This window comes from Prionailurus viverrinus, chromosome A3, assembly GCF_022837055.1.
Source record: "Prionailurus viverrinus isolate Anna chromosome A3, UM_Priviv_1.0, whole genome shotgun sequence".
Lineage (NCBI taxonomy): Eukaryota > Metazoa > Chordata > Mammalia > Carnivora > Felidae > Prionailurus > Prionailurus viverrinus.
This window is the reverse complement of record NC_062563.1, coordinates 43,385,761-43,409,094: the sequence shown is the minus strand read 5'-3', so window position 1 is coordinate 43,409,094 and position 23,334 is coordinate 43,385,761. Positions and strand designations below refer to the sequence as shown.

The following is a 23,334-nucleotide window of genomic DNA, read 5'->3' as shown; positions in this document are numbered from 1 at the left end:
GGGTGATGTAGGACTCTGCAGTCTGTAGCCTTTGCTGTCCAGACCTTACTGGGTGTTCTGCCCGTGGAAGGTGCTCGGTGACCTGTTGGATGCAGGGCAAGGAGACCGGTTCCTGGCACTCTCACCTCTGCCAGGGGGCAGGGATCAGGCGAAACCCTGGTCGGCAGCCACTTCAGATCACCTTTTTGGGTCACCGCTGGGGCTAGGCCTCCTAGAGCAGGGCTGGAAGAATCTGTCCTTTCCCCGGGGCCCAGGAGCTTGCCTGGGGTAAGTGTGCTCCCCTTTCCACATATTTAGTTTGAATGTTTTAACACAGTAGTGGGTTGAGTAACTGGTCTCTGGGTGAATTTCTGTTGTGATGAGCTGTAGGTTTGAAATCAGGTTGGCTGCTTGATCTGCCAGCTGCTGTCCTGGCCCAGAAGGCCTGATGAAACACAAAGCCCTCTATGGCGCAAGCATGAAACCCCAAACAGCCCTATTCCTTAAATTTGTAGAAGACTAGCTCGGAGGAAGTAACCTCTGTGACTCCTCCTTCACCATGATGGTAGGGGTTCATTCATTCATTTGTTGAAAAATTATTTACTGAGCACCTATTATGTTCCAAATGGCAAGGATTATGAAGGAATTTCTTAACTTCTGGCAGTTTTTCTAGAATGTGTGGAATATAACATAGGCCTGCACTCTGCTTGAGGAGACTGGAGTAACAGCTCACCATTGCATTGACCCCACAGTTTTTTCACAGGAGTGTTCTAGGATATGCTTCATGAAAGGGATATCCTTTCTTGGTTCATTCAAGTGCTTGGATGGGGGTGGGGGAGACTTTTTTTTCCATTTCAACTTACTTTAATTTCCTTCAACTTCCATTTCAACTTCCTTTATCATCTGTGCACTTCATGAACAGGAAGGGGCTCTCTCAGCCCCCTCCACAAGCCACCATTAAAGAAGTGGGGACATTTAGCCTTGAAGAGAAAATACTGGGGGAGGGCAGCTTTCAGACACCCAAAGTGCAGTCCTGACGCCTAATTTGGTAGAATTTGCCTAGGAAGCTGTCTGGTCTTGGACTTCGGTTTGTTGGGGGTTTTTGGATTATGTGTTCAATCTCCTTGCAATTTTCTGTTTCTTCCTGCTTCTGTTTTGGTCATGCCTAATTTGGCGTGGCTTGGGAGCTGTGACTCCCTGAGAGATCCCAGTGCAGGCAGCTTCAGCATCACTTGGGAACGCGTTAGAAGTGCATTCCTACCCCAGAACCAGAAACACCAGCAGTGGGGCCAGGAATCTGTGTTGTGAAAGCCCCCTAGGTTTGAGGACCACTGCTCCATGTTCAATTCAGTCTGGGGTGGGTCCTGGGACTCTGCATTTCCAGCAAGCTCTCAGGTAATGTGATTTGACTGTCGGTCCGGGAAGCGCACGTTGGAACCCTGTTGTACAAGGCAGTCTGTCTCTGGCTTGGGAAAGATAGCATTTGGGTATAGCTGTCCAACAGCACACCATGGTGCTGTTGAAAAGGAGTGAAGCTGAACAGTAAGCACCAGCATGGGAAAATCCTCATGATGATTGGGAAGCTAAAAAAGTGGATTTTGAAAATATCTCTGGGTAAGTTTGCTTCCATTAAAGCCAGGGTAGTAAAATCATCATAAATTTCATTTTTGTCTAAAAAAAATAGTTAAACATTTTAAAACGTGAGTTTTAATACAGCTACTTTTCAATTTTTTAGTATTTTTCTTCAACAATTAGAACATTATGGGGAAAAGAATAACCAGTTAAAAAATACACAAAAACACCTACATAGGGCTCACATCTTCCTTTTGCCTCCGGGTCCTGTACAGCATTGTTGGGTCTTGTCCCTGTTTAGGATTTTGATAACTTGTTCATATGGATTTTTTTTTAATGTGTTTTGGTTTTTGAAATATTACCTTTTTTTTTTTTTTTTTTTAAATTTTTTTCAACGTTTTTTATTTATTTTTGGGACAGAGAGAGACAGAGCATGAACGGGGGAGGGGCAGAGAGAGAGGGAGACACAGAATCGGAAACAGGCTCCAGGCTCCGAGCCATCAGCCCAGAGCCCGACGCAGGGCTCGAACTCACGGACCGCGAGATCGTGACCTGGCTGAAGTAGGACGCTTAACCGACTGCGCCACCCAGGCGCCCCGAAATATTACCTTTTTTAAATGTTTATTTGTTTTGAGAGAGAGAGCGCATGCAAGCACCTGTGTGAGCAGGAGAAGGGCGGAGGGGCTGGGGGGGCGGGAGAGAATCCCAAGCAGGCTCTTGCTCAGCGTGAGCCCCACACAAGGCTCAGTCTCACAAATGAGAGATCGTGACCTGAGCTGAAATCAAGAGTTAGACGCTTAATGGACTGAGCCACCCACGTGCCCCGAAATATTATTTTATCTTGACTGATGAGTTTTTGGCATACTCTTAAATTTGGCATCTGAGGCTTTGGGGGTTCCTATAGGAGATAACTCTGCTAACCTCTGGGCTCTAAGATTGTCTGACTGTAGTGGCCGCCCTCTGTGTTCCACGTACCCCTAGCACGATGCGCGCCCTCTCCCGGGCTTCCAGGTTGTGTTACACTGTGCTTCCTTTACAACCAGGATCTCCTCCTTTAGAGCCTAAGTTGGGCCCGCCCTTACCGCTGCTTGTGTGACATTCCAACCTCACATTCAGGATGAGTGCTCTTGGTGGAAATAGGAAAGCCTGTGCTTTGATGAGGCTGAGCTCCCTGGTGTATATGGCACCTGCGAGCTCTCCATCTAGAAGGCGAGCCCCACTAAGATTAGCCCGGTTCTAAGGCCAGCATGAGATCCAATTTGGAAATGCTTTCATACCTATAGCAGATGCCACCCATGTCCAGCCCACGCCCCTGGCTCCTGCCTTTTCTGGGCACACCTATCCATGTAGCAACTGCTCACACCTGCAACTCTGCCTGAGGGTGTTCCTGCTGACACAGGACAGGGAGGGACAATCAGTGCCACCCAGAGGCGGCCCTAGACAGTGCTGCTGGAGGAGGGCTGAGGCGGGGGGGTGACTCAGAGGTGAGGGTTCTGCATTGTCCCCTGAGCTTGCCTGGTGCACTTGGACTCTGGCTGCCTACAGCAGTGACTGCCTTGCTATCCCCACCTTGTAGGGCTCCTTCCTGTCCCTCGCTTCTTCACTCACCTACAGGTGCTACTGGAATCTTTGTCACAGGGTCTGTTTCCAGGAAAACTGCAACTAGAATAAAAACAAGGTTTACTTTGCCCACTATAAAATCAAAACATTGAAGCATACAAGTGGGAAGACTAAAGCTCTTCCTCCCAAAGCCACGTGGTGTTTCTTTGCCAAGTTTGCATCCCTTTTTATGTTTGCTCATGTGGATGTTGTGAACCTTTGTGGACACACTTTGTGTCTTGCCTTAATCGTATTCCTCATGTTGAATCCCTCCCCATGCTGATTTCCTTTTTCTCCTATTTCTCCTACCCCTCAGCTCCTGGCAACCATTTTTCTACTCTGTTCCTATGCGTTTGACTTTTCCATATAAAAGTGATACCATGCAGTATTTGTCTTTCTCTATGTGGTTTATTTCACATAATGCCCTCATGGTTCATCCACGATGTTGCAAACATCTATCTCCTTCTTTCTCATGGCTGTGTAATATTCCATTGTATAAATATACCCATTTGTTTTTATCCGTTCATTCGTTAATGGACACCTAGGTTGTTTGCATATCTTGGCCATTGTGAATAATGCTGCAGTGAACCACGGGTGTGCAGGTGTCTTTTTGAGATCCTGTTTTCATTTCCTTTGGATATATATCCTAGAAGTGGGATTGTTGGGTCATAGGGTAGTGCTATTTTTAATTTTTGAGAAACCTCCATACTGGTTTCCATAGTGGCTGTACCCGTTTACATTTCCATCAACAGTGCACGAATGTTCCCTTTTCTCCACATCCTCAAGGACACTTGTTATCTCTTGTCTTTGATGATAATCATTCTAACAGGCGTGAGGTGATCATTTCAGTGCAGTCGTGATTCACATTTTCCTGCCGATCAATGGCGTCGAGCACCTTGTCATGTCCCTGTTGGTACTTTGCACGCCTTCTTTGGCAAAGGTCTATTCAGTTTCTCTGCCTGTTTTTGAATCAGGTGGTTTGGTTTTCCGCTATCGGGTTGTGCATCACGATTTTAAATGGCTTCGCGGTTGGGAGGCTGTGGCTTGGCAGTGACCAACTGGTGATGTGTCTGCCCATCGACCTTGCAGGCATTCGCCCCTACAAATGTGACATCTGCAACAAAGCCTTCACCCAGCGCTGCTCCTTGGAGTCCCACCTGAAGAAAATCCACGGGGTGCAGCAACAGTACGCCTACAAGCAACGCCGGGACAAGCTCTACGTCTGTGAGGATTGTGGCTACACGGGCCCCACCCAGGAGGACCTGTACCTGCACGTGAACAGTGCCCACCCGGGCAGCGCCTTTCTCAAAAAGACATCCAAAAAACTAGCGGCTCTTTTGCAAGCCAAGCTGACGTCCACACTCCAGGGGAATGTCACCCTGAGCGAGGAAGAGGAGAAGTGAGGAGGTGCAGGAGGAGGAGCAGGGAGAGACGCTCGAGCTGCCACGCTTACGGGGATTTTTGGTTTTGGAGGGGTCCCCCGCCCCACTGGGCTCAGTTCATCCCTCTGCCCTCCCGGGGCCACGGCAGGGGATCTGTTCCAAGGTTGTCAATGATGATAGTGATGTCCAGCCCCCTGTAACCCACGTCCTGTTGAACAGTCACATTAACAAAAGTTTGTGGATGGCCACGATCGCCGTGCGGTATTTTTTTTTCCTGTTTTTTTTTTTTTAAACGATTTTCACATGTGGAGGCAGAGGTGTTCTTAGACTATCATTTTATGGTGCCTTGAAATAAAAGTCCTTCCACCTGAAATGCTACTCAAGCAAGGAAAAGGAATTTTATTATTCTGAAAGAGTTTACAGGAATTATTTTAATGAATGAAACGTTTTTGTGAAACTTCCCTTATAAAAACAAGTCAGGAGAGCATGGAGTTCTAGCTCCCTGTTTAGGGCTTATTGTGGGACATTTGACTTCAGGTTACTTTGGGTGGGTGATTTTGTATTGGTGGGTGGGCTTGAAGAAGCATATCTTGAGCGCTGGGTAGGAGAGCAGATAAATGGGGGCCTCAGGGCTGATGGGCAGAGACTCCTGGGGTGGACGGGGCAGGGCACTTACGGATGCTTTGGTCACTCTTTGTGGCCGTGGTGTTACTGTGGAGATGCCTCTGGCTTTCTGGGGCTGGGACTTGCTGGCTGCAGGCACTTGTCCCTCCCTTGAGTCTGGCACTGGGGGAGAAGTGGAAAACGCTGGACCGTGAGGAATGCTCGCTGGCCTGGCCCACGTCCTGCTCATTTGGGAGGCATAGCAGTCTCTTTCGAGGCATGTGACTGCTGAGTGCTGTGACCTTTGGCTATCTGCACCTCCTCACCTGGGAGGCCTGGCCCCAGAGGCCCAGGAGGTTAACAATAAAGCCGACCTGAGACCTAGGTAGGGCAGAAGAGAGGCAACAGCCCATGGGGGTGAGGGGGCTGGCAAGATGGTTTCCAGGGTCCTTCTGTGACTGGAGGGCTAGCAGGAAGGGCCCGAACCGTCAGGGCACCATGGTGGCCAAGAGAGAGATTCTCCCCAGTCCTGGAGCTGCCAGCACTAAGGGTTCAACCTTGGCTCCAGGACCGATTGCTGGCATCACGTTGTGTTTCCTAATGCTTGACACAGAGGAGAGAGTCTAGAAAGCTTTTGATTTGCTTTTATCTGGGTAATTTTGACAACAAAAATGAGTATTCCTATAAGGGAATCTCTAAATGAGTAGTTATTTAGGGGCAGCTGGCCTGTGGCACGGAGAATTGTGAACTAGCTGACACGACATTCTCTTTTAGGGATAGATTTTTATTTATTTTTAAACTTTTAAGAAATTTTTTAAAATTTTCAAATAAGCCAACATGGGGCTTAAACTCATGACCCCGAGATCAAGATCTGCAGGCTCTACTGATTGAGTCAGCCAGGCACCTGGGGCAGATTTTTATTAAACAGAATTCTCTGGGTTGCAAGTGACAGAAACTCAGTTTAAAATGACTTGAACAGGAGCGCCTGGGTGGCTCCGTCGGTTAAGCGTCCGACTTTGGCTCAGGTTCTCACAGTTTGTGAGTTGGAGCCCCGTGTCAGGCTCTGTGCTGACAGCTCGGAGCCTGCAGCCTGCTTCGGATTCTGTGTCTCCTTCTCTCTCTGCCCCTCCGCCACTTGTGCTCTCTCTCTGTCAAAAATAAATAAAATATAAAAAATTTTTTCTTAATGACCTGAACAGAAAAGAGAATGTATTGACTGATAAGTCTAGGGTTGTCCAGCTTCAGGGGTGGCTGGATCCAGGTGCTTAAATCATGTTATCTTCACTCATCTTTTTCTCTTTTATTTGGTTTTCCCACAGGTGAATTTTTCTCAGGCAGCTTCAAGTGGGGGCCCCATGGCCACCCTGTGCTCTGGATTTCTGTCCCGTAGTGCAGCAGCCCAGAAAAGGGGTTTGTCTTTCAGCCAAAGATCTTGGGCTGGTGCTTGTCTGTGATTGGTCCGATTTGGCTTTCGGGTCCACCCTGAGCCGGTCAGCTATACCTCTGGTCTGGGAATAGGAAAGTGGTTCCCCAGCAGCAGAGCGGTGCCATGACCAGAGAGGAAATAGATGTGGGGCAGGTTGTTGTCCTAGCTAAGACAGGCACAGCTGCTGTAACAAAGATTCCCTACAAATTCTGGGGCTTAGGAAAGAAGGCAGATCATTTCTCACTTAGCAGCCCTGGATTGGCGGATGGTTTTCCTCTTGCCATCACTCAGAGACCCGACTTCTTTCCTTTGTTGCTCTGCTGTGCCCTAGGACGTTTTTAACATATGCCTGGATGAAACTGGGTCTCTGTGGGTTTGGGCTGTTAGGAGGGTTGTCTTGGTTTGCTTTCTCCGCAGATTCTGAGGCAAGGGTTCAGATTCAAGTCAATGGGTTAGGAGGCAATCCCAGGAAGCATCTGTAGTGGGAGTGGGGAAGTGTGACAGGAAAGAGCAGACAGCCAATAAAGGGAGTTACTGTGGTGGCACCTGGAGCTTAATCCTAGTGGAGATCTCTAGGAAACAAACAGGACAGATACGTCTCCGTGCTGCCTCCCTCGAGAACATAGGAAACTGTTTGTCCACGAACTCCCCATCCCTCTGGATTTAGTTGAGGGTGCTGGCATCGGGGGCATTCATTTCTGGGCCCTTCCAATGTGCCCTGTGCACTGGCCAAGCGTGTTTCCCACATCAGGAAGAACCCTCAGGTTACAGGGGTTGGCTGTAAGCAGTCTCCAGCACGTAGAGCTGAATGCTGAGGAGACCTGAGGTGGGTAGTGCCGGGTCTGGAACAGGCGTGGAAGGGTCACACCTACTTGTGAAGCTGCTGGCCCGGACACGGCACAGAGCCCTTCCACTCTTGTTCCGGGGTGAGGATTTTGCCATATTACCTTCTTGGCCATATGCCCTCATATGCTGGGACCAGGGAATGGAACGAGGTGGACGTCTCACAGTCTCTGCTATGGCAGGCAAAGCCAGCTGACATCCACCTTGGCCTTTGGCCCCCTCCCCCTCCCAGTCCTGTCTGCGTGTCCTGCTCTCAGCCAGTTGTCGGGGAATCCAGCTAATGTGTCCAGGATCACAATTTAGGGGGCACTAGTTCTCAGGCTGGGGGCCTTGGGACCTTAGGTCCATGGATAGTGGGATAGCAGTACATGCGTTATGGTCAATATTTTATATCCCTCACTGGAAACCACATATGCACTGTACAAAGTCTCCCCAACAGTCCTTGCTTTGGGTTGGTACTAGGTCAGTACAGTGTGGAAACTCATGCATCTGCTGGTCAGAAGTGCCTATTGGTGGTTCCTTTTGGAGAAAGGCATCTGTTATCAATTAATGGGCGTGGTTTAGATAAGTTTCTAGAAGTAGACCCTGAGACAGGGATTCTGGGCTAAATGATTTCCCTGGAGGAGACTCTCAGGAGAAACCAGTAAGGAGGAGATGGAAGCAAGTTACAACAGAAGAAACCAGGTGAAGATGTGGGCTCGGCTGGAGTCTAGCCTCAACCTGATCCCAGGGGAACTCTGGAGGGTGAATGCCACCATAGACGCCATCCCACCTTGAGGCGGGGCGCCAGTCATTGGCTTTGGGTTATCTCTGGTGGGGAGGGGGAAAAGGACATGACCACTGGGCTGTGTAGCTGCCAATGCTCTCAGCAGCTGGGGGCTTAATCACAGGAATGGATTATTAGGGGTGAAAAACTTTGAGATCCGTAGGTTCTGGCTATTTCTCCATGGATTATTTACTTTTAAAAAAATTGGTTTAAAAAAAATTTTTTTTAATGTTTTTATTTATTTTTGAGACAGAGCATGAGCAGGGGAGGGGCAGAGAGAGAGGGAGACACAGAATCCGAAGCAGGCTCCAGGCTCTGAGCTGTCAGCACAGAGCCCGACACGGGGCTCGAACTCACGAACTGTGAGATCATGACCTGAGCTGAAGTCAGTCGCCCAACCAACTGAGCCACCCAGGTGCCCCCCACAAAAATTGTTTTTTTGATGTTTATATCTAGTTTTGAGAGAGAGAGAGAGAGAGAGAGAGAGCAAGTGGGGGAAGGTTAGAGAGAGGAGACACAGGACCTGAAGCAGACTTCAGGCTCTGAGCTGTCAGCACAGAGTCTGATGCAGGGCCCAAAATCATGAACCGTGAGATCATGACCCAAGCTGAAGTTGGATGCTTAACTGATTGAGCCACCCAGGCACCCCTATTTACTTTTTGATAAGGGAACTCTTCTGGAGCTAAAGGAGCAAATCACTCATTGCAAATTATGTCATGTTTTGGGGAGAAATAAAAAACATATTAAAACACACACAGAGGGGCGCTTAGTGGCTCAGTCGGTTAAGCGTCCAGCTTTGGTTTCGGCTCAGGTCATGATCTCATGGTTTTGTAAGCTCGAGCCCCACATTGGGCTCTGCGGGCATCAGGCAGTGCAGAGCCTGCTTGGGATTTTCTCTCTCTCTCTCTCTTCTGCCCCTTCCCTGCTCACGCTGTATCTGTCTCTCTCAAAAATAAATAAACTTGAAAAAAATGTATACAGTCTTCCTTCCGGACCTCTGCCTCATCTGCCAAGCCTCTCTACCATCATTTTTTAAAACACATTTTTGTAATGTTTATTTATTTTTGAGAGAGAGAGAGCAGCAGAGGAGGAGCAGAGAGAGAGGGAGACACAGAATCCGAAGCAGGCTCCAGGCTCTGAGCTGTCAGCACAGAGCCCGACACGGGGCTCGAACTCAGAAACTGTGAGATCGTGACCTGAGCCGAAGTCAGATGCTTAACCAGCTGAGCCACCCAGGCACCCGACCTCTCTACTGTCATCATCAACCACTGTTAGCTTCTTGTATAACTTTTTAAAAATGTTTTTATTGATTTAAATACTCTCTACACCCAACACGGGGCCCAAACTCACAGCCCTAAGGTCAAGAATTGCACACTCTTCTGACTAAACCAGCCAGGCTCCCCTTCTGTAAATGTCTTGAGTTTCCTCACTCACATATAAGCAAACAAGAATACAAGTATTATTCTCCAGGTGTTTTAGAATTAGTAGATAGCATCATGCATCCTGTTCAGAACCTTGCATTTTCCTTTCAATAATGCATCTGGTAGATCCTCCCATAATAGTACACCAAAGTTCTCATTCTCCGTTACGGCCATCCAGTCTTGTGTTGTATGCACGTGTCATAATGTAGGTCATCCCGTCTCCTACTGATGGGCATTTTTGTTGTTTCCAGTGGTTTGCTATTTTGAAGGGTGCTACAGAGAGTGATTTTATATGTATGTTATTTCACATGTGTGCCAACCTATCCATGGGATAAATTCCCACAAAGGTACTTGTCGGGGCTAAGTCATATCCACCATAACACTGATTGACACGAAAAAATCTGCAGTCCCACCGGTGACATGTGAGAGCAGCCCTCTCCTCATCGGCCTGCCAGTCCTGGGTCACCATGGTTCAGGATTTGGGCCAATGTGATGGGTCTTACTTTACATGAGTAAAGTTATGCGTGAGAGAAAGAGGTTGAATGTTTTTGCACATGGTTAAGGGCCGTTTGTGGTTCCTTTTTCTGTGAACTGCCTTGAATGGCCATGTTTCTACTGAGCTGTTGGCCCCCTTTTCTGTCTAATTTCTGTCTAATTTCTAGGCGTTTGCTTGTTTGTTTATATCAGGAGGTTTAGCTCTTTGTGATGGAAGTTGCTGGCTTTCCTCCCAGGTTGTCATTTATCTTTTGATTTTGCTCATGCTGCTTTTTCTTGGCCAAAAGTTTTGTGATTTTTATGCAGTTTGCATCGGTCCATCTTTTTCTTTTATGGCTGCTAGAGATTGAGTCGTCGTTAGAAAGGCCTTCCCCCTCCAAGGTTCCATCGGAATTCTGTCGTGCCTTTTTCTAGGACTTTAATGGTTTCATTTTATCACGTATAAATCTTTGATCCGTTTGGACTGTTTCCTGGCGCATAGTGGGAGGTATAGATCCAACTTTATCATTTTCCAGATGGCTGACAAGAGATATTTTTTAACAGGGAGCTGGTCCAAAACACACCAGAGACGCTTTCTTCAGGAAAAGGTCGCGTGCCTCAGCAGAAGGTGTTGCAATTATAGTACGGAGCAGTTTTCTTTAATTAGCAAAGATTCGTTTGTTCAACAAGTATTTACCGAGTGCCCGCTGTGTGCCAGGTACTTTTCTAGATACTGAGGCTGGGGAAGAACGGACACAAATCCCTGCCCTCTAGGAGCTCCTGTTTTCTTATGGGGAGACACAAGAAGTAAGCAAGTACATATACACAGTCTTAGCTAATATACAGAAAAATCAAGTTTGATGTTTTAGCTGCTCTGACCATGTAACAGACTGTGCCAAACCTTAGGGGTTCTTGGGCCAGGGATTTGGGCAGGGCACAGAGCAGGGCAAGGGGGTGGCTTTTCTCTGCTCTGTGATGGCCAGGGCCAGAGCTGGAAAACTCGAAGCCTGGGGCCTATGAACCACCTAAAGGCTTGTTCACTCATGCAGCTTGTGGTGAATGGTGGCTGGGGCCTTGATTCCTCCTCACATGGGCCTCCCCTCATGGTCTCTCCATGTGGGCTAGTTTGGGCTTCCTTTGATGTGATGGGCTACCAGGGAGAATGCCCTAAGAGAGACAGAGAGAAAGAGAGAGAAAGAGAGAGAGAGAGAGAGAGAGAGAAGGCTGTATTGCCTATGAAGAGCCCACCCTGGAGTCCTGCAGTGTCCCTTTTGCCACATTTTATCTGGTAGAAGTGAGTTCCTAAGGTTGGTCCATATTGAACAAATAACAAAGGGGAGTAAGACTCCCTTTGGAGGGGAGGAGTGCTTCTAGAAGAGTCTGTGGGAGCATACACATTGCTATGGCCATTTTTAAAAAATGCGGACTGTCACACGTGGCAAGGAGGGCTGGGATGAGGATGCATAGGTTACGTTGGTGGAGATTTTTGGCGTTTTAAATAGGGGGCAGGGGCGCGGTGCGCGGCTGGAGGGAGTGAGCACGCCCAGTGGTTACCTGGCAGAAGCCTTCCAGGCAGAGGGACCAGCAAGGGCACAGCCAGGAAGCAGGAGCCAACCTGACTAGTCTGAAGAGCGAGGATGAGTGTAGCTTAAGCGGGAGTGAGAAGAGTTGGGGAGATAAACCAGGTCAGAAGCTGGGGGAGCAGCCCTAGTTGCAAGCGTATTGTAAAGGCTTAGGCTTTTCCTCTCAATGAATTGGGAGACCGGTGAGAATTTTCAGCAGAGGAGTAACACGATCTCACTTACGTTTTAATGGGCTTGCTGTGGCCGCTGTGAGAACAGATTTGGAGGTGGGAGGCACGGGTGAAGTGGGGAGACCAGTCAGGAGGCCACTGCAAAAATCGAGGCAGGGCAGGATGAATGCTGGGCCAGGGTGATAGTGCAGGGTCGGGGGAGGCTGGCCGGATGCCGGATGGGTACTTAAAAATAGAGCTAACTGGGTTTGCTGATGAATTGCATGTGGGTTGATGGACAGACCACACATCCAGGTTTGTCTGGGACAGTTCTAGCCTATACAATGAATGACACGGCACCCTAGTTATGAGAAGCAAGATTGCAGGCAGGACCGGCTTTAAAGTTTCTGGCCTGGGCCACAGGGAGCATCGTGGTGCCATTCACCGAGATGGAGTGACCGAGAGTCGCTGGTCAGGGAGGAGCGGAGTCAGGAGGAATCAGCGAAGTCCAAGTGCCTCGGGAGCACAAGGACAAGTTGAACAGGTGGAGGGGTGTCGTGGGCAGGTCTGGGGTGGAGGCGGAACGTGAGTGTTGCTGGACCAGAGAGAGAGAGGAATAAAGAGGAATCCAGGAGGCTGGCCGCGGTCACACTCCAGCGATGACGAGAGCCCTGGGCACGCCAGGGCAGAAGGTGAGGTGTGCGGGAGCCCCGTGGAGAATAAGGAGCTGCCTGGGAGAAGAGGGGTCGCGGTGAGAGGCGGTGGGGGTGCTGTGAATGAACGTCTTTCTCAGGTAGGTGTGCCTCTTCGTCTCAGGAGACAGCGCAATCTGATCTTTTCAAAGTGACTTAGTCATCCTCATACATGTGGCCTGCCGTCATACCATTTGTAGGCATGGCATCCATGGCCCATAGGTCTACGTCGGGGACTGCTCTGCTCTGTACCTTCCGTGTTCACTTGGAGTTTTCTGCCTCCCCTTGCTGGCAGGTATCGCTTTTCTTCTTGTCCTATCATAGCCCCCCCCCCCTTAATCCAGGTCTTTCCAGGCCACAATTGCTCGATAACCGGCTTATCGAGCACACTAGAATCATAAAATGAGGGGCTGTCCTGTGACCTTTAGTCACTATTGAGGCTGCTATGAAGGATTTCTTCCTTTCTTCTTCGTTTTCCCCAGCTAATTGCTTACTGGAAGGTAACTTCTAGATAAGCATAGTGGGATTATAAAAGTTGTTTTGTTGCCAAATTAATTCAATACTTCAGTATTTACTGGGCACACCCTCCCCACCGGACCTGTGAGCTAGACACGCCTGATTTATCATTCATATAACAAACATTAGGGGGGCCTGCAGACAGAACAGCCCCAAATCCCGGCCTGTTTTGAGTTTACAGTCTAGAGGGAAAAGATAAATTAGTAAATAGCACGTATGGAGTCGGTGCTGAGTGCGTGGAGAAATCATCAGAGGAGGCGCAGGGAGAGAGCGAGGGGTGGAGGGTGCAGTTTAAATAGGGTGACCCTGGGAGGTCGGAGTGAGAAGAGGGAGTCTTGACCCGCAGTCAGGACCCGGCAGCGTTACCAGGTGAGCACCGTGTACCTCGGCACATCCCGGGCCTCCTGTCACACAGAGATAGCTCCCAAATCCTTTTCTATGGCCTGCATCGCTGAGGCGGTCTGACGCCCGGCTGCCCCTTGACCTCATGGCTCACCGCTCAGCTCCTGCTGCAGCGGACTGTGCTCTCCTCTCACACCCCAAGCACACTCCTGTCTCAGGGCCTTTGCATGCCCTTGGATCGCGCCATATCACTCCTCCACTTGATGCCGGTCTCTGCTCAGATGTCACACAATCAGTGAGGCCTTCTGGGTGGCTGGCCCCCAGTGAGCCCTGCCTCCCAGGGCCCACTGCCCTGTGCAGTCCCTTGCATGCACACACTGAGTATATGCTGGCCCTGTGACCCACTTGAACCAACAGAATGTCAGGAGTGAGGCTGTGCCAACTCTGGGCCTGAGCCATAAGATGGCCTGGCAGCTTCTCGTTTTGAATTTGGGGAGCCCTGGGCTGCCATGGAAGAAGTCTGGCCACTCTGCTGGAGAGGCCATGTGCAAGGGCCATCTGGACAGCCACCTGGACAGGGAAAGGGACCACCTGTCCCGACATTCCAGCAGAGCCCAGCCTCCTTGCTGTCCCGGCCAAGACGCCAGACACATGAATGAGGCGTCTTGGATATTTCTGCTCAGTGAGGCCTCAGCCGACTGCAGCCCCAGCGAAAACCTGTGGGGAACAGCAGAACCCCCAGCCGGGCCCAGTCAGTCCACAGAATCTCAGGAGATCATAAAATGATGGTTGTTAACAATCATCTTGAGGTGCTTTGTCACCCAGCTGTAGATCCTGGGACACTCCTTGACCACTCAAGCTGTAGCACCCTTCTGTTTCCTCTCTTCTGCTTTTGCTTCACCACATTTCAAGTTTTTGGACACTGATACATACATGCGTTTGTTTATCGCCATCTCTCCCATCGGACTGTAATCTCCATAAGGTGGGGGAATCGTCTTTGTTCTGCTCACTGCTTCCTTCCCGGAGCTCAGGACAGTGCCCAGCTCGTAACAGGCACTCAAGTGTATGAGTAACTCTTGAATGAATGAATAACAATGAATGAACGTGTTGAATGGATATAATAAATAGTCACTCTTCTACGATCAAAATAGCCTTGGTTTTAGAAGGACCCTTTTCTTCTGAGAAGAAAACAGCCAATCCCCAGCTCATAAAGGCACACACTATTCCATGCGGTACCTCCTGCCACTGACCTTGGGCCTGAAACCTACACGTCTTCTACATGGAATGCTGATTGGAAAAGTAAGCCGAACGTTTACAAATAAACAGCAACTTTAAGCAGATCCAGTTCTGTGTTTGGGGAGCGCCCTGTGTCCCCGAAGAGGGGGCAGGAAGCAGTAGCTGACACTAAGCCAGGCTTAGGAAGGGGCAAAGAGCACCTGGGTGCCAGGAGGAAGAACATAGGGCCCTTCCCCCACTCCTCCTGATTCCCAGGGCCCACCTGCACCCCCTTCTCCGTGACAACTCCCCAGGAGTGCCTTCCAGGTGAAGGGGCAGATCTGTGTGGTCCCCATGGTCCGCACAGTTGCTATTTCGGTACCCCCCTCTCTTCCACCGGCCTGACATTTTCCCAACTGATTCCAAGCCCAGTGCACCATTTTAGCTGACGTGGGTGAGCGTTTCGTGGGGACAGCAGATGGATGGGATGACAAATAGCAGGATGGTGGGGACAGCTGAGAAGTGCTTTTTCCTGTGCCAGGGCTGTTGGCTGTGCACGTGCTCCAACGTAGTCTAGACACTGCGGAAGCAGCAGCATGTGCTAAGGGACAGCGGGCAAGCTGGCTTCCATTTCTTTCTTTGCTGCTAAGCATCCTTAGCTACATCCAATCAACCAACTCACCAACTGTCCCAGAAGCAGACCCCGAGACAGTAGTTATTTGGCCCCAGGGAATGTGACAGGGTGGCAAGGAGGTGAGATAGGGGAGAGAAGAAAGGCAACACGGGGTGTGTCAGTGAGCAAGTGACCTCGACGGGGCTGTCCCACCTGTGGTGTGAGGAGGCGGGGCTGTTCATCCACCAACTCCTGTGTTTCTCCTGTTGGCTGAGGGTGGCTGCAGGGGACTTCCTCCATGGAACCTCAGCCTGCCCTGCCACTGGACAGAACCTTCAGGCAGCTCTCAGCTTCCTAGGAGACATCTGGCTTAGTTCAGGCTGCTCTAACAACGCACCATAGACTGGGTGGCTTATAAACTATGGAAATTCATTCCTCACAGTTCTGGGGGCTGGAAGTCCAAGATCAGCGTGTCGGCATGGTCAGGTTCTAGTGAATGCCCGCGTCCTGGTTGCAGACTGCCATCGATCTCATATTCTCACATGGTGGGAAGACGGCAAGCTGGCTCTCTGGCTTCTTCCTAGAAGGGCACTAATAATTCCACTCATAGGTCTCCACCCTCGTGACCTAATCACCTCCCGGAGACCCGGCCTCCAAATACCATCACACTGGGATTAAGGCTTCCACGTGTGAATTCGGAGTGACACAAACATTCAGTCCACCGCACCGTCATGTGGAACAGTTAAGTGCCGAGGGTGTACGGGTGGGGCGAGACAGGGTTCGCTCCGCCAACCAGCCCTGTCTGTCGTCTGCCCCAGTCGGGTGCTGTGCTAGCACTGGGGCAGAGGACTTTTTTTTTTTAAGTTTTTATTTATGGATTTTGAGAGAGAGAGAGAGAGAGAGAGAATCCCAAGCAGACTCTGCACTGTTTGGGCGGAGCCCCATGCGAGGCTGAAACTCACAAACCATGTGATCATGACCTGAGCCCCACAGTCAAGAGTTGGATGCTTAGCCAACTGAGCCACCCAGGCGTGGAGCAGAGGGCATATTAAACCAGATCCTTGCTCGTAGCCTAGTAGGGGAGATGGTTAGAAAGTAGACGAGGTGAACAGGGGCGCAGAGGCCTGCGTCAAATGCCGCGAGATGCAGATCACCGCTGAGGGTACCGGGAACCTTTGCAGAGCAGGGAAGATGAGTGGGGGCTTGAGAGCAGATATGAATGCAGGGTTACATATGTGTAGAACTGCACTCACATGGCAGCTGCCTTCTGTGATGCTGGACACATGGGATTCCTCACTAGCAAACTCTTCCTGGGCGTTCAGCACAGAAAGCTACACGGTGCAGGAGCGGGTGGAGGCCTCTCAGTCCCACATGTTCAGTAACACCTGAGGTGCCAGGCTAGGAGGGAGAGCTGGCTGATGGCCCTGGTGACAAATCAGAGGGTCCTGGAGCTGGAAGGTGGTTGGAGAGGCCACTGGCCCTGTCTCCCCAACTCATGTCCTACAACTGGCTGGGATTTGAAGACCGCGTGGGAGGGGAGCGTGCCAACATCTTGTAAGCTGTCCCAGTGGCTAGTGAGCAACCTCTCCCTTCCTCTATGGCCCGCCTCTTTGTGCACTTCTTTATGCCTAGCCTCGGGGAATATTCTCATAATCTGCCCCATTTATATACTACTTTATAGACTGAGATGCACTGTGATTTACAGGCCCTTGATTAGTTCTTACAGCAACTCAGTGAGGCAGGTATGATGATCTTAACTACGTTCTTCAGTTGAGGAACCCAGGGTCCCCCAAACGTCCCTTTTCTCTCCCTCCTCTTCCTACCCTTCAGAGGTCTCCTGGGCCTTCATGAGGGTGGGAAGCGATTCTCTCCTTCTGTCTCTGGTCTGGCCTCGTGTTTCCTAAATGACTTCAGACCGTTTCTGTACTGCACATTTTATGTGCTACTGTGGAGAGAACACTGGTGAAAGTGTTAGCACGCGGTCAAAGTCTTCTATCCTGCTGGTTATATGGAGAAGAAAACGTCAGGTTTTTTTGGGCAACTTTTTCTTGAAGACCCTCTTCTAACAAAGAGGTAGCAGGCCTCGGATCTGGTCTAAATAAGAACCTCAGTGATCCTCAAACATGGCCAAAATCCTGGCACAAGAGTGAAGTTTAGGAAATACTAGTCCTTAGTAGAGATTATTAAACTTGATCATTATTCGTTATCATAATAAAACAGTTACTATTGAATATCTGTTATATGCCAACAACTTTACATTTGTTATTTTTAAAAATTATTTTTGAGACAGCGGGAGAGAGAGCAGTGCGTGTGCCCGCGTGGGTAAGTGGGGGAGGGGCAGAGACAGAATCCCAAGCAGGCTCCGCAGCAGAGCCAGAGGCAGGGCTGGATCTCACGACCATGAAATCATGACCTGAGCTGAAATCAAGTCAAACACTTAGCCCACCGAGCCACCCAGGCACCCCTACATTTGTTATTTCTAATCCTTGTAAAAACTTTATGAAGTCATTGTCTTGCCTATTTACAGATGAGAAAACCAAGGCCCAAAGACTTTGGGTAACTTGCCTGAGTCACACCATCAGCACGGTAGATTGTAAACATGCCCCCAGTTCTTCCCTTCCCTGGATCCACACCCCTTTGCAGTGTGACTTTTTGGCTTTTCTCGTCAAGAAGTGATGAGTGGAATTAACGGCCCCCTGCCTCCTGAGAACTGGGGCTTCAGTGAATGTGACCCAGACAGGCTTGAAAAGCACAGTGCACTGGGGCTTGTTCTTTTGCAGCTCCTGGGAACCCCTTCCAGCACTGCCTTCTGAGCGAGCCCAGGCTAGCCCACTGGAGGATGGGAGGTGCAGGGCCAGGCATCTCCGTGGCCCCGGCTGATGTTGAGCTACCCTAGATCGACCTCAGCTCGGTCCCCAGACCAGAAGTGCCAAGCTTGTCCTCGGACTCAGGAGAAATAAGTTTGAAGCCACTAATTTCGGGGTGATTTGTAACTGCAAAGTGAGCTAATGATGCTGTCGGCAAGGGGAAGAGCTAGGATTTCACCTGGTTTGTTCTCTCTCTCGTCTTTCCCATTCTAGCAAATGACACCCACCTGCTCAAGGGCTGAACCCAGGAGCTACCCTTCATTTATACTTTGTCCTCACCCTGCTCATCCAAATGGCCAGGCAAGGCTCCCAAAGTATATCTCGGATCTGGCTCTTGCCCGGCATTTCCTGCCACCTCTCTTGCCCAAGCCACCATCAGCTCTCTCTCATCCAGACCAGGGGACGGCCAACATTTTCTGAAAAAGCCCAGATAACAAATACCTCACACTTTGCAGGTCCTACAGCCTTTGTTGCAAATACTTAACTCTGCAGCCACAAACAATATAAAAACAAGTGGGTGTCGCTGTATTCCAATAACACTTTATTTTTAGACAATGAATTTAGAATTTTTATAATTTTCTTGTGTCACTAGTCTGCTTGTGACTTTTTTCAAACATTTCAACAATTTTTTTTTTTTTTTACATTTTATTTATTTTTGAGAGAGAGACCGACCACAAGTGGAGGAGAGGCAGAGGGAGAGGGAGACACAGAATTCGAAGCAGGCTCCAGGCTCTGAGCTGTCAGCACAGAGCCCAATGGGGCTCGAACTCAAAACCCGTGAGATCGTGACCCGAGCTGAAGTCAGACACTTAACTGACTGAGCCACCCAGGCACCCGTCAAACATTTCAAATGTGAAAACAGTCCTGAGCTCACAGACTGTACAGAAACAGGCAGCAGGCCGGATTCGGTGTCTGCCTGATGCTGAGGCCCCTGCTTTCGACACCACGGCATCTTCTTTCTTGCGGAGTTGGGAAGACTTGAGGGAGGATTGGGTTTAGACCCGAACACTTAGAAAATTAAGATCTGGCTGAACAAAGGGAGGAAGGGAAGTTATTTGAGGCAAAGGCATTCGCAAAATAACAGCTTAGAAATGGGCGTGAGCTGGGAGCACCTGGGTGGCTCAGTTGGTTAAGTGTCCGACTTCGGCTCAGGTCATGATCTGGCCATTTGTGAGTTTGAGCCCCGTGTTGGACTCTGTGCTGACAGCTGAGCCTGGAGCCTGCTTCGGATTCTGTCTCTCTCTGCCCCGCCTCTGCTTGCACTCTCTTTCTCTCTGTCTCTCAAAAATGAACAAACATTAAAAAAAAAAAATTTTTTTTTCAAGGAAATGGGCACGAGCCTGCTGCTAAGGGACAGTCTAGATCAGCCCGAGTGGCTGTTTCTAATCACAGCTGACCTATGCTGCTTGTTGAGACTTTTTCTTTTAATATCCCATTAATTTAGTAACAGTACTTGATTAAATGCCTGACTAAGGTTATATAACCTTTCAGTAACATTGCTTTATTTACACCTTTATCTTTCATGGAACATTTTTGTACAGATCTTTAAAAATGTACCTATGCCTTTGATGATTAACCACTAACATTGTCACACACTCTTAAATCTTTGTAGGCTATGATTTTAAAAGTCTTCACAGCAGGCGGTCCAAGTGCCTGATTTGGAAGGGCGATAATTGGGACCCTGGTCACCCCTCTGTGGTGGCTTGAGGGAAGGAGGCTGATGCAGGCGCTTACTTGACCACTTGCCCAGGGGGGAGGTTAGGATCGCTCAAGGAAAGCCCGCCCTGCTGGGAGCCACAGTCTCCTGCCAGTTTGTAAATAGCCTCGTTCCTAATTTATCTCACTCCTCTTTTGTGAGCCAGTGACCCAGATTCATTGGGCTGTGAGGCCGCGCGCACGGGGTTGCACAGACAGGTCTCCATGTTGCTGTGCCAGAGAAGATGAAGAGAAAAATCACGAGCTGCTTAAAAGTGGGGAAAGATAACAGAAGAACCCTCACACAGTTGCCTCAATTCCAACTAGACCTGTGGTAGTGATGCAAATGCCTAAATTAACCCCAAGATACAGGTAGGTTCACCGGTATTTGGCTTGTGCCACATAACTGCAGTCTGCTTTTCCCACCACTAGATGGCAACCCCGCTTTAAAGCAAATTTTATTCAAACAATAACGCTGTTCAAAATAAAAAGTAACTATTCTCACCCCATCGTGTTGGCACAAAAAAGTCCTAAAACTCTTGGGTTAGTGAATGTGTGGGACAGCAGGGAATTCAGAAAGCACCGGTGGAAGAGTGAGTTGATAGCACTATTTTGGAGCAATCTGGCAGTAATGTTCATGCTGTGCACATTATGTGACCCAGCCACGACACGCGGAGATTTGATCAATTGATTACGACGATGACGGCTAACGTTTACTTTGTCCCCACTATGTGCCAGGCCCTGCCCTAAGTGCTTACCTCATTTGCTCCTTACAACTCTCCCGTCCCCGCCCCCCCCCCCCCCAACTTACCAAGGAGGAATCCAGGCACACAAAGGTCAAACACCTTGATTGAGGTTACAGAGCTATTAAGCGGCAGAGCCCCAACCTTCGCCCTGCTTCCACTACACTGCACGTGCCTCGTGTGCACCCGGAAACACACCACACACATATAGGAGGGAATCCACTGCAGCAGTGTCTGTTAGCCTAAACAGTGCGTTAGCGAGACAATAAAGCACGAGGGAATGCTGCAGAGCCGTTAAAGCCAGGCACTAGACCTAGAAGCGGTCAACCGGGTACGCATCTCAAAATCAAATGCTGAGATACAGTAAGCAAAAATCAAAACGAGGAAGCAAAACTGTGTATCATTCATTGAGACCAACAACGGGAGTAAAACTATAAAAGGACACACCGGAAAGGTATATACCAAATTTACGATGGTGTTTCAGGGGCAAGGTTAAATGGGATTTGGGGAACAAAAAGGCAAGGGCTTTTAAAGTCATCTGTAATGCTCTGTTATTTTCTCTCTAACCTACCTGTCTCTTGAGCAAAGAGGCAAAAGCTCAAAGCCTAGCCTGATCCAGAATATCATTTTTTATGACTGGATCTTTACAAATGCAATCCTCAAGCCTGATAACTGCTGTTGTCAAGCCACCACACAAACCTTTTCCTCCATCAGGGACATCTCCCCAGAGAGCTTTTCTCAAGTTCCCTTCTAGAGTAGAAATCACTTAAGAGGTTCCGAAGGTGAGACTTCCAGCGGCAACAGCATATGGTTTTTGCTTAAGGTGCAGGACTCTGAGGCTGGAAAGAGGGGAGGGAAGAGGGAGACAGGGAGTCAGTTCTAACTTGTACTTAGTGATTAAGACAGCGGTTCTCTTTAGGGCACCAGCTCCAAACAACTTAAGTGTTTCTTTTATTTAAAAAAATTTTTTTTCTTTAAGTTTATTTTGAAAGTGTGTGTGCATGCAAGCGGGGGAGGGGCAGCGAGGGAGAGAGAGAAGAGAGAGAGAGAGAGAGAGAGAGAGAGAGAGAGAATGAATCCCAGGCAAGCTCCTTGCTGTCAGCGCAAAGCCCCTCATGGGTCCCATCTCCGGAACCATGAGATCACCACCTGAGCCGAAACCAAGAGTCGGGCGCTCCACCAACTGAGCCACCCAGGCGCCCCTGAAGTGTTTCTTTTAAAGTTCAAACTATTCCCTTGCTTCACCGTTTTTTGTGGGGGGGGGGGGGGAAGAGGGGGGCGGAGGGCAGGTTATAATCAAATGTTTAATTGCTCAGGTGGAAAGACACAGTGATTCCAACAAATTACCTCCCTCCAACTCCATTTAAAGCCAGTAGGCAAACTGGTTACCTAGAAACACAATGACTTACAACTAACCCTCTTCCTGTATTTACCAGAGTCAACACATATGAAACCACAGGTCATATGTTGACAAGTTTTCCTAGAACTATAATAGGTTTATAGAGGTTAATGCTCTCAGATTAAACAGGGATAATGGCTCCGAGCAAGAAGCCAGGTCTGGGGGTGGGGATGGGGAGGGCAGAAGGCATAATTTTAGAAAGATTTGAAAATTGGTTTTTAGTGCCAGCATGGACCTTTTGTCAGCAGCTGAGTGCACTAAGAATGTAAATTACAGAGAAGGCTATGTGGGTAGCTTTGAATCTAATGGATTGTCTCAAAGCCGAAGACTGTAATACTGTGTCCTGTACTGTAAGGAAGCCTCCTCACAAAAGCAATTTATACCTCCTTTTAAAAATATTTTAAGCATCCTCAATCAGAGAATCCCTCATCACAAATCTTGTTTCATTTCACTGGAGTTAAATATGCCATATCACTTAGGGGAACAAGTGGTATCCACAGTTCAGTAACATACATAGTAATTTTTTTTTTTTTTAAGTTTATTTATTTTGAGAGAGAGAGAGCATGCGCGGGTAGTGGAGGGGCAGAGAGAGGGGGAGAGAATCCCAAGCAGGCTCCACTCTGTTAAGTGCGGAGCCTAACGCTGGACTCAAAGTCACAAACGGTGAAATCATGACCTGAGCCAAAATCAAGAGTTGGGTGTATAACCGACTGAGCCACCCAGGTGCCCCCATAGATGGTAATTCTTGAAAAATTATCTAGTTAAGAAACGAAGATTTGGCTTTCTCCTCCTATGTGTTAGTGGGGAAACAACTTTTCATTGACATTTCCCTCTCAAGAGGACTGCGACTTCTTGAAGTAGTGACATCTGAGGAATATCAGGATTGTAGTCAGGAACTGGTGTGTCCCTGGGTTTTTCAGGGAAGCCTGCCCAGGGATCAACCCTCATTGTTCTCATAGAACCGTCTGCCTGGTCAGACTCTGAGTCTTTCATGGAACTCTTCACGCCATTAGCTTGGGAGATTCTTGATGCAAAGTGACAGGTCCAAGGTGCATTTATAGTAACCCAAGAGAACTGTATTAAAATGAAGTCTTGCTGGGCCCTGGTCTCACAGGGTGGCAAAATCTGTTATAACTTTTAATTATCTCACTTGATTTTTCATTTTGGAAATGACAGGCTACATGAATATCTGCTGCTTGGAAAGAATGCAGAGGTGTATAGAGTCAGTGAAAGGTCTCTCTCAACCCTCCTCTCTCCTACCTGAACCTTACTTTCCTTGCCAGGTGACCATGGTGGACAGCACCTCCTTCTTGTGTGCACTTACAGAGAACACATACCAAAGCTACTGAGCCAGCAGCAAACATGTGAATTCTGGGTGCGCCCGGGTGACTCAGTCAGTTAAGCGTCCAACCCTTGACTTCGGCTCAGGTCATGATCTTGCAGTTTGTGAGTTCG

The 23,334-nt window shown here is 49.0% G+C and overlaps 1 protein-coding gene across 3 annotated transcripts in view; it reads left to right on the top strand.

The window, feature by feature from the left end:
- The window catches only part of OVOL2 (ovo like zinc finger 2), a 32,825-nt gene extending 26,745 nt beyond the window's left edge, over nucleotides 1-6,080 (top strand). For all 3 annotated transcript variants that reach the window (XM_047851264.1, XM_047851262.1, XM_047851263.1), the window contains one exon: nucleotides 4,240-6,080. In XM_047851264.1, the coding sequence (XP_047707220.1) occupies nucleotides 4,240-4,553 (314 nt within the window). In that variant the 3' untranslated portion in view covers nucleotides 4,554-6,080. The remainder of the gene's footprint in view (nucleotides 1-4,239) is intronic.
- Nucleotides 6,081-23,334: the final 17,254 nt, after the last annotated feature.